The 11826-nt window shown below is 42.1% G+C and overlaps 1 protein-coding gene across 1 annotated transcript; it reads right to left on the bottom strand.

Annotated features, from left to right (window-relative positions):
* Window positions 1-9099: 9099 nt before the first annotated feature.
* On the bottom strand, window positions 9100-11825 carry PPP1R3D (protein phosphatase 1 regulatory subunit 3D). Its single transcript, XM_019509760.1, has one exon. The coding sequence runs from the start codon at window positions 11823-11825 to the stop codon at window positions 10983-10985; it is 843 nt and encodes a 280-aa protein (XP_019365305.1). The 3' UTR covers window positions 9100-10982.
* Between the last annotated feature and the right edge of the window lies 1 nt (window position 11826).

Here is an 11826-nt window from a genome sequence, read left to right as displayed (position 1 = left end):
CAAAATCTGCTCTTACGTAACAAGTTATAAATTGGGACAAAATCCATGGGCCTTCATGGTATTAGTGCAAACCTATACCTCTGACCAGTAGAAAGATATTATTAAGGTGTAATAGCCCTAAAGCTGGTCATGTGTACGACTACCTCTGTTTTATCCTTACATCCATTTCCAGCTTGTTTCATCCAACAAACGTTGGAATTCAATTTAAAGAGGGACATAAGAACAGGACGAGAGTTTCAATTCAGATTCACCGCTCAGTAGCATGAAAAAAGGGAAAAGGAAAATAATAAATACATTATATGAAGCCAAATCTTTCTAAATGTGCACCATTTTGTCAACCAACACATGCGGATAACCCCACTAACAGTCTTCACAATTTTTTATAAGAATTGAAAAATGATGTCAACAGTCTCAAACAACCTAGAGTAATATAAATATTGTCATTCATTTAATCTGCCATTGGAAATGATCATCTTTTCCCCAAGCAAATTTGACAATGCAATGTCACTGTTATTAATACTGATAAAAAAATTAATTGATATTGATGATCTACATCACAAGTAATTATATGCCATCATTTTACATTATAAGAAGCCTTACAATTGATGGCTCAAATATTTAACTGTCTCTACATACACATTTGATATGTCTGAAGTCAGTGTTTGCTCAGTGTTGAGGGAGAGACGGATCAGATAAAGGATAAATCTGAATTTGCATTTAATAATTACTACAGTTAAAAATAATTACTGCAAGTATTAAGAGCATCTTAATGTACCTTAGGTGCAGTTATTAAAGAACCAGAGAGATAGAGAGTGAGACAGAGAGAGAGAAAGAGAGAGAGATGAGACTTACAGCTATGAGGATGGGGAAGAACACAGAAAGATAAGAGAATAAAAAAGGATCATGATTAAACTACAGGGACTCAAGAGTAGGGAGGTAAAATGCGATGCCGTAAAGGACAGGAAGATAAAAGGAATAGAGTTGGATGTGCCCGGCTGGTGGGGAAGACTGGGCATGATTTGATGGATTTGTGATACACCCAGTGTAAACATATTAGTTGGGCTGTATTATTAGGCAAGCTTGAATCAACCCCTTGTCCTTAAAAATATAGTGTGCTAACCTCCCCCCACCGTCTTGTTTTAAAATACTGTGTAATTTGATAAGACTAATGCAAAATTTATGTTCACATTGTTCAAATCCTATTCCTATTCATACCAGGGGCAAAACTCTCATTGGCTTCAATGGGATAGGTATTTTGGTTCACAATGTTACTTTTGTTTTGTTGTTTTTCTGTTCTGCCTTATTAGATATTCCATTTTCTTTTTGTGCAGACAGTTTCCCCCATATTTACAAATCCTTGGTCTGAGCTCCACATTGCAGTAAATGAACAGTATTATTGGGAAACATTTACAGTACATTTTTCCCTCATTCAACAATTACGAACTCGAGCAGGTAATAAAGATGACTGAGGTCTTATCTGTTTCCATAGATAAGAAAATACTACTGGTGATGAGAATGTCTAGAAAAAAACCAAGTCTGTTTAATCATTTAAACTTCATCCATTATATGGATGAAATACACACTGTATTGTGAACAATCTTCCACTGCTCATTTGCAGGCTGCAACTAACAAAAAATAACCAACTAAAAGATAAATTGATGAAAAAATGGAAATATTCTTCTGCTGCCTAATACTAAGGCAGCAGTGGTCTGAGAGCACTCTGTTTTAGTGAAGGTAGGTTTAGGCCACAAGATTCAAATCCAGTTTCCCTAAGAGCTCAAGAATAATCAGGTTTCGTTGTGCACCCATCTTTCTTCATTAGTTTAAACTTTTGCGTAGCACCAAATATTATACCGATTATTTAAGTATCATCATTCAGTCAATAGCAATTTTTAAAAAGGTACCATGGTCCAGCTTGGGTGAAATCATATTTGGAATTAATCTGTCCCCAGTACTTTAAAAAAATAAAAATGGAACCTTGTAACACAAAAGTGAACTAAAGTCTCCAGAACTGAGAAAGTATAGGATATTCCAAGGTAAAATGAATTCCTATTGCTTGATTCTTATTTTAAAAATGAAGGTTATTATATACTCCTATAATTTGTAACATTATTTGGGAGAGATCTTTTGTTCTCTGGTGTAGTGCTACAAGACCTTACACTGTGCGGATGTTTATGTGCATGTAAACACAAAAACTGCTCTTCTGGAGTTAGAATCATAGAAAATTAGGGTTGGAAGGGACCTCAGGAGGTCTAGTCCAACCTTCTGCTCAAAGCAGGACCAGCCCCAACTAGATCATCCCAGCCAAGGCTTTGTCTAGCTAGGTCTTAAAAACCTCCAAGGATGGAGATTTCACAACCTCTCTGTATGCGCTCTTACAGGGTTTTATTATCCTCCTAGTGAGAAAATTCTTCCTAATATCTAACCAAAAACTTCCCTTGCTGCAATTCAAGACCATTACTCCATGTTCTGTCATCTGCCACCATTGAGAAGAGTCCAGGTCCATCCTCTTTGGAACTACCTCGCAGGTGGTTGAAGGCTGCTATCAAATCCCCTTCTTCTCTTCTCCAGACTAAATAAGCCTAGTTCCCTCAGCCTCTCTTCAAAAGTCGCCCCCCAGCTCCCATACTATTTTTGTTGCCCTCCACGCTGGACTTTTTCCAATTTGCCCACATCCTTTCTGGGGGGTGGGGCAAAACTGAACATAGGACTCCAGATGTGGCCTCACCAGTTTCTTGTTTTGGGGTTTTGTTGTTCTCCCGCCCTGGCGGGGGGTCGGGCTAGAAGATCTGCTAGGTCCCTTCCGACCCTAAATCTATGAAACTATGAAACCAGCACTGAATAGAGGGGAATAATCACTTCCCTTGACCTGCTGGCAACACACTTACCAATGCAGCCCATGACCATTAGCCTTCTCGGTAACTAGGGCACACTGCTGGCTCATATTCAGCTTATTGTCCACTGTAACCCCCAGGTCCTTTTCTGCAGAACTGCTGCCCAGCCAGTCACCCCCAGCCTGTATTGGTGCAGAAGTTCATGGTTTTAAGTTGGTTTTAACCGTAATACAAGCAGGTGTCTAACATCCTGAGTGGCAACCAGTGTCTTTTAAGTATCATTCTAATATATAGTATAGTTTTCCTGACTCCTGTGGACATGTATAGTTTTATTAGATGCAAATGGGAGCAAAAGGAGCATGTAGCTCACACCATGGATTGAGGAAATGATATCAAATGGTCTTCTCTTTATTTTAAAGAAAACTACCTTTCCCTAAATTCATATTAAGAGTCAAAATAATGTTAACCTAGTTGTTGCTTTCATTCTCTGAAGTCTAATCCTATAGCTGCAGTAACTGAGAATTTCACATGTGGAACAATTATGGAATAAGACCTACAGAGAGGATTTAAAATGATCATATCGAGGAAAAAGTGTTATGTTAGCAATGTTTGTATCTAAGATTTCCATCTTTATTTTAAATGCTTGCATCAATTATGGCATTTTTATCTGAATTGCTTGCATCACTAGTAGCACCATCTTATTTTCTAATTTGAGGCCCTTACTCCATTAAAACAACAACACTGTTCAATTGCATATTGATGCTTCCAAGCATTGCTGTACAACAAACGCATCATTGAGAAAACAAACCATAAAACCATGTAAAAGGAATACTATAAAAAAGTCTGCAATTTATAAAAGGATTATAAACATGAATTTATTGTTGTTGTTAAATGGATAAAGCTTTTTACATAACATGGGCTATCCACAGAGCACTATTACATATGTCAAAACCAAAGGACATTCATTTTAGTGCAGACCGGCAAGTCTGATTGATTTATACTGTACAGTAGGATGTGACATTTGACTGATAATTAAAATCCCTTTTCTATGTTTTTAATGCTTCACTTAAAAACCAATTTTGAAACAACAGTTTGCAAGATATGAATTAAGAGACATTTATTTATTGAACAAATATTTTAAATACAATTTAAAGTGCATTATATGACAATAATACTTTTCAAATAATTTAATCTCACAAAAATCCTTACAATGATAGTGGAGACGCTGAATTTGAAAACAGTGCAAGCAGATATTTTAATTGTCCTGAGACTTTATGAAGACAATCACAAGTTTCCCTTTAGCATGCAACTGAAGGTGTTGTGTTGAGCTTGCCATCTGAAGGCTCAATGGCTTACTGAACTCCATGGTTCAAACCTCTTTGACAAGAGAATTCTGATGGGGATCAGGATACGAGTGGGGAAAAAACAAATAGATACAAGCAAGAGTCTGTCTTCTGTCATATACAGTGACAAATTGTTACTACTGGTAACGTGCAAATATTCATCAACTTAGCAGTACCTCAAAGAAAAGCCTCTTCACATAATGAATTAAAGGCAAAGATCATGTGTTCATTCCCATTTTATGCTGGGCCAACTCAACCCACATACTTTACTAAGAGTTACTTTCAGCTTCTATTTATCCAGTAGTGCAAGTATCACAAACTGATAAAAGCCAAAGCTGGACTAAATCAGGTTTTGCACATCAGAAATACCTTTTGATACAGCAGAAGGAAGACAACACAAACCCCCTTGTGCTGAAAACCCATACTTGCTGAGCTAGTCAATTCTGCTTTCTACCCTGGCTCTCCAACTCAGACATTGCAATATATACAACATAACCTTTACATCGACAGTCCCAACTTTGGATAATCTGGCGGCATCAACACTATGCATGTCTTGCACTGGGCTTTTGACATTTGCCAACATATGGCAGGAATACTACCAGAGGAAGCTAGCAATGTATTTCTACCAAGAAACCAAGGATATACAAAGGTTTTTAGTAACATTCATGGTAAAAATGGTGTCTAATACAATACCTAAAAGGAAGCGACTCAGTGCTTTTTTTTTTTGAAACAGCTGCATTTCTTCTATCACCTGAAAGCAAAGCAAAAGACATGAAAAATGGCATTTTGTTATGCCACATCAGTGCTTATACTCAACATCAGTGCTACTCAGCATTACTGCATGTCCACTTTCATCTGCTTACATTCCTGACAAAAAATAAAAAGCCTTAGTTGTGTAGCTTCCAGAAGGGTGTTTAAGCACCTCGTTCCTATTTAGGCACCTGAACTCCCACTCAAAGTTTGGGTCTGGGCCTTACTTACACAGACTAGTACCATTAAACTTTTAGAAGACCATTTAAGTGCAAGAGCACTCAGCAAAGTAAGTAAAAGGAAAAAAAGTTTCTGGGTGATGACAAGTTTTAGTATTACATTCTGCAAAGCCACGTATAAGTTTCACTCGAGGGCTAAACCCATGATACCGTATATCCATGTTTGTAGGTTCCAAAAACTGCTTCAAAACATACAAAACCCTGCTCTGCCAGCTCAGACCTAGAACATAGGGGAAGCTAAATGTTGTTGTCCCCTTTCAACATGCACCATAGTTACCACATGACTTGTGTCTCCGGAAGCACTATGCCTCCCTTGGATGCAATACCTTTGAAAGATCATGGCGAGCTTCAAAAATAGAATTTAGATATAAACTTGAAACCTCACAGTGCCACTGTTGCACAATTGCTTTTCAAAGTAGTATATTTCATTTTCTTCTAAAGCTCTACAGGACAATTAAAGTTTTGTTATAATAAAGACTAATACAAGTGGAATCTTGATAGTCTACTTAGCATCCACATAACTAAATAATTTACATACACAGTTTGTAGAAAATATTATTAGTAGCTTGAAGACGTGTATAAGAGTATTTTACTTTCAGGGCCTGACTTTCAGAGGTGATGAGCACCTACAACTCCAACTCAAATCAGTGGGAGCAACAGATACCCAGTAGCTCTGAAGAACAGACCTTTGCTGTGTACGGTACATGTTGTAGTGAGTAATATCATATGCTAGCAGACACATTAAGTCATATTACTCATGAACTACATTTTTGTTCGCTCTTATTTAAAAGTTCAAAAGGCACATAAGCGGAAACATCATTAATACCATTTGTCAAAGCAAGCTCTCAGAGAAGATAACTTATAGTGAAAGCATAAAAATGCTATACAGGCTGTATATTTTGGTGAATTACAGTTTTTCAAAATTCTCTCTCATTTCCAATGCAACCTGTAAACAATGAACCTAGGCCTTCCTATTACCTATGTAAGACTGCCTAACACACAAGATTACTTTCAACAAAAGATAACTTAAAAAGTATAAATTGAGACTGATTTTAGACCTATGCACACAGGTAGTTGTAGTTTGTAACAAGCTATAAATAATTTACAATTCAAAACATAAAGAACAAGACAATCAAATACATAAGTCGAACTTAACTGGTAAAGAGTTGGCTCTATCTTGCAACATGATAAACACAGGCATTCCCTATTGATTTTAAATGGGTTGGAGTTCTCTCAGGTTCGCAAAAGTGTTCATCATCTCACTGGACTGGCTACCATGATGTTAGGCCGTGATTTTCAAGGAATCTGACAGAACTGAGCACCTGATTCTCCTACATCCCTTTGAAAAATCTTAGCCTAGGGAGTTAAAAGGTTTTGTATTAAGAGAACCCAAACTGCTAATTTTAAATCATTTGACCAATTTCAGTTAATCTATTTCTTAGACTGTAATTAAAGGTACAACAGACATGTTACACCAAATAAAGTAACCAGAAAGGGTACATCTGACTGTATATACAGTAATATAGAAACTGGGTTAATGGCAAAAACAAAACCATGTTAGCCACGTTGGTCTCACTGCAAGAAATCTTAGGTATGTCAGTCTGTTTATGCACCTAGCAGGTGGAATAGAATCTGGCCCCAAGTGTATATCTGCCTTTAATTCCATCTAAGTGCAACTCTATTCCACCCTGCTCAAATCCCTGAAAAAGTTAGTTTGAAAAGCAGGTGGGTCCACCTCCTCCTTGCTGTTTTTTCATGCCCCAGTCCTAATAGTAAGATGGCAGTGTGTGACAAAAACCCGATGCATTAATGGATTGTCAGGACTCGAATGGGGTGGAATAGAATTGCACTTGTGTACCTAAGTCCACTTAGAGGTCTGACAGTTGGAACAGAATCTGGCCCTTGGCATATGTTATAAATAACACATGGCTGCTGAACAAATTCAGGAGTAGGTTTTCAATGCCTACCACCAGTAGCTGTGCAAAGCTTTAACTTTTGGTTGTAATGCCAATGCCATCTTAAACCTATGCTAGGTTTAAGATGAAGTTTGGATATTCATTTTTCCACTGATGATAAATTTCATTCTTTTTTTCCTCTAGTGCCAGTTTTTTAACGAAGTAGACATATATGAGGCCCAACAATATTTAAGTCCGTGACTCTGCAGAAGCTAGCTGAACTGCATTCAAGCATTCCAATCCTGTCAGACCAGAAAAAGGAAACAGGACTCGAACCATGCCTGCAAAACACTTAACACTACATATACAGAAGAGTACTGAGAGCCACATCTTGGTGAAGAGGCAGCCAGCAGCCTAAACACTGAACAGTCATAGTTATGGTAACATAGGCCTTGGCTGAATTTTGGGCAGAAGACTATGTCAAGCTGCAACTTTTACAAAGCATCATGCAGATACAACTTCAGATATGAAGGTTTTATCCAAAACACCTACACACAGTAAACTCAAAATACAGATACTTCACATGGACAGTTTACACAACCTGTAATTTCTGGAAATCCTGTTATTTTAGTCTTCAACTGATATTTGTAGGCTATTCAATCCAGCATTACAGTAGTGCAGTGCACTACTAGGTCACTGGCCAGTAGGGCTCTGTGAAGCTTCGGGTGCCGATTCAATTTGGAGGAGATTCAGTGGCTGAATCTAATCAGGAGACCAATAAAAAGGTTTGAATCGATCTGGAAAAGATTTGGAGAGCTTCGGAGAGTTGGACAGTCCCTGCTCACTGCCACAGGGAGCTGGACTCAGACTCAGTGCCGGTAAGTAGGGAGCAGGAGCTGGAAGAGGGGACCATGGGGGAATCTCTGCCAGGCCCCATCCCCTGCCTGCTCTCCCAAGCCCTGTCAATGGCTGCCTGGCCTGGCCCCAGTGTCCTGGCTCTTAAAAAAAGCCCTGTATTCACCGGCTGCTGCCAGGCAGGGGGGTGATGTCCGCTGCCCCACACTGCATGGGGTGGGGGGTGGCTCTGCCACAAGTCCCCAGAAGCCCCGACAGCTGGTAAGAGCAGGGCTTTTTTGTTTTTTCCCCAAAGAGCTGGGATGCTGGAGCCGGCCAGGGGGCCAGGATGCAGATGCTCAGCCCTGGCACAGTTCTGCATGGACTAGATGCTGCCCACACTGCAGCCAGGTTTGGGGGGAAAAGATAAGAGGGAACCAGACTGGGAAAAGCAGTGGCAACATAAGCACAGCTCCTAGCCACCAGCTTCAACACAGGCACAGGTAAAGCCCCCCACCTGTGCTAATGCAGTGCCAAAATCACCTGGCCCACATACTGGACTGAAGCCAAGAGGGTGAGAAGTGCCGGCAGCGCAAGCACAACTGGAAGCTGCCCAGCCCCAGTGTAGCCATGGACACACACAAAGCTCTCTAACTCCATGGGCTTGATCTGGCCTGCGGGCCATATGTTGTTGACCCATTACAAGAATTATTTAATATACAACTTATACTGAGAAACAGATTGCGGAGAATATGAGTGGCTTGCCCCATCTCACAGAAAACAGCAGAATGGTTGGGAACAGAACTTAGATTTTCTGATTGCCACTCTGCAGTTTCTACCAGTTAAGCCTAGTGTTAATGTATCAACTAGACAGCTCCCAATTCAGGATTTAAATGTTTTGAATAGTGCTGAGAGTAGGAAACATCACATATCCGTTTCAGCTTCTGGCTGACACCTGAGACCTGTAAGTGATGAATCCCTAAAGCTACCTGCAGACTTTAAGAACTAGAAGGTACTGTTAAAAAGGTTCTGGAACCAACTTCCAAGGGAAGTGGTGCTGGCTCCTACCCTGGGGGTCTTTAAGAGGAGGCTTGATGCCTACCTGGCTGGAATCATTTGAGCCCAGTTTTTAATCCTGGTCAGGCAGGGGGTCGGACTTGAAGATCTACAAGGTCACTTCCGACCCTACTTCTATGATTCTATGAAAAAAGAATTTTAAACTCATTGTCCCTTAAACTTGCTGCTGCACTGTCCACTCCCTTAGTTTTCTTATGTATGCATTTTAAGAGTTATGTTCATTATTACTTTGCCAAAGCTTTTTAAACAAAAGCAGTAACACTTTAGGTTGCTGGATATCTCATACCTTTTAGGTGTTTGAAGGCATGAGGCTGTACATTGTAGCTTAGGTGTGTGCGTACTAGCACACGGTAGACTATTCATGTTGCTTTTCAAAAGCCATTAGTGGTTTAGATGCCTGAATACCTGTTGTCCTTCTTGATAAACTATTTTTCAGGAAGTGCTAAGCATCTGCATCCTGGAAAAAAATGTCATTTTAACAGATGGTTATAAAACTCTATAAAACTCAGGCAACTGAACACTATAAAACTCAGGCACTCAAGGCACTAGTTACTTCCGAAGATTCAGGCAACCTATGCAAAATAAATACAGCTTTTCAGGCATTTTCACTGTAGGAGGCATTGTCTTCCCTTATCTGAATTTAAGCCTGTGTGTTGCCAAAACTGTACAGGACTCAATCCTCACCCCACTAGAGGCAGTGCAAAAAGCTGTGTATGGGAGAGGCCATCCCCCCACTCCTGTGTAAGAGAGACTCTTACTAGTGGATCCACAGTGGCACTGGCCATGCCTTCATCCCTCCTGGAAGCCACCACATTGTGCTGGAGCAGGAGGAGCCAGGGCATTTGTTTAACTGAGTAAAAACAGGTAATTATAGGGTTCAAGACACTACTGCCACAGAGTGAGGAGACTGCAACAGAGATGTAAGCACCAGAACTTTTGGATTCTGTCCTATGGCCCTGGTTACCGTACGGCCTCGGTATTTAGCATCTCAAATCTGTTTCCTCACTTATAGCATAGTTACTAGTCTCCCACAGGAGTTGAGAGGCTTAATTCAGTAGCACTTCTCTTTTATCATCAGGTTATCTTCAGGTGGAACGGACAGCAGAAGTGCTCTCTCTTCAGGAAGAAGTGCAACACTGCTATGGATTTACTTAGTAAGAGCAGTTATTCAAAAAGGGAAACACACATCTTTTGTTTCTTTTTCCAGAGACCCATGTGTATGTCGCATAGAAAAAAAAAGAACTTCCCCACAAAGGGCAGCCTCACGGTTTAACAAACACTACACTGTGGTTAACAGTCCCTTTGACTGCATCTATAACATGCACTGCAGTTAAGAAAAGGCACCAAGTTAACAGCTTATTTTTTAGGGCCGTCAGATAGTATCCATCTAATAGCCAGTGGTTGCTAAAAATAATGAAAACCAATAGAAATATTAAATGCATTTTAAATATTAATAAAAATGGACCTGAATAAATATAAACATTCCCTTGCAGCACCTGCATCCTAGACTTTACATCTGTGGCATAATGCCCAAGAACCAGTGTGTAATAAGTGGCATCCTAACAAAACGACAAACTAATACAGTCTATTTCCCACTGAAGTGCAAAAAAGAAAGGCTGTTAAAATTATGAAACATTAGTTTAAAAAGTTCTGCCTGCGCAATCTATAGTATTTCCCAAGAACTCCATTTTGCTTTTAGACGTTATAGCTTTAAATCTGGCAGCGCCCCGTTGAGCCAACATCGCCTTGACATGGTGAGAGCTCTCTTTGAATCGCGTGAGATGGCAGGCAGCTTTTTAACACCCAAGAAGAACTTTGCACGGAGGTCTCGTTATTTTCTTATTTTAAAACATCTCTGAATGGTGCCACAGGTTTCAGCAGGCTTCCCACGGTGCCACAGGAGAGGACGGGGGCGTAGATCGCAGCTGCATTGGTCTAGGATATTGGACTGCCCCAAAGAACCTCATCTGCCATAGGAGAGGGTGGCGCTGCGCGGCTCCTTGGGTTCTCTTAGATGAAGTGGATCCAGCTCTCTTCACACTCCCGAGGCATCTTGAGTGGGTGGCTCCTGCAGGTGAAACTGTAGTTCTGGCCTTCGTTGTTATCCCAGTACTCGTGCCCGTCAACTCGGTACCGCACCGCCAACTGAACCACGGAGCAGGGCCGCAGGAGGAAAGGAGGCACCGGGAGGAAGAACGTGAAGATGTCGGCGGGACCCAGCCCGTCCGCCTCGGCGATGCCGCTGTGCCAGCGGGCGCACACCTCGTGCAGGCTCTGCCACCGGTTGAAGGTGTAGCGCACCGACACCTGCTTCTCGAACGCCACGTTGAGGACGCGCACAGTGCCGCCCAGCCCCAGGTCCGAGCTGCTCACGCGCTCCAGGCACACGCGCTGGCGCTGGAGCCGGGTGGCGAAGTCGGCGGTGTCGGCCGGCAGCGGGAAGTCGGGCACCAGGCACTGCATGGCGAACTCCAGGTCCAAGCTGCTGCAGCACAGCGCGGAGTTGATGGAAAGCCGGGACAGCACGTGCAGGGGCACGGAGGGGTCCTCGCCGCTCTGGAAGACCTTCACTTGGGCCAGCTCCAGGCCCAAGGCGTCGGCGAACCGCACCCGGTTCATGCGGCTGCGGCAGCCCGGCACCGGGCACTGCGCCGCGCCCCGCTTCCGCCGCTCGGGGGACGTGGGCAAGGAGCGCGCTCGGCGGCGCATGATGGGCCGCAGATCCGGGTCGCAGTTGCTCGGCGGCCGCACCTCGTCGGCCCGCAGCCCCGACAAGTAGCTGGGGCTGCGCCGCGGGCCCCGCAGCGCTGGCTCCGGCAGGCACTGGCCCGCCGGCGGCGTCCCCATCGCCATG

The sequence above is a fragment of the Gavialis gangeticus genome, unplaced genomic scaffold, assembly GCF_001723915.1.
Source record: "Gavialis gangeticus isolate Ggan-Ray unplaced genomic scaffold, GavGan_comp1, whole genome shotgun sequence".
Taxonomy (NCBI): Eukaryota; Metazoa; Chordata; order Crocodylia; family Gavialidae; genus Gavialis; species Gavialis gangeticus.
Note: the sequence above shows the minus strand (reverse complement) of the source record. Positions and strands in the feature narration are given on the sequence as shown.

Excerpts from the sequence above, each read along its gene's own strand:
- PPP1R3D (XM_019509760.1), bottom strand. The coding sequence starts at position 11,825 with ATGGCGATGGGGACGCCGCCGGCGGGCCAGTGCCTGCCGGAGCCAGCG.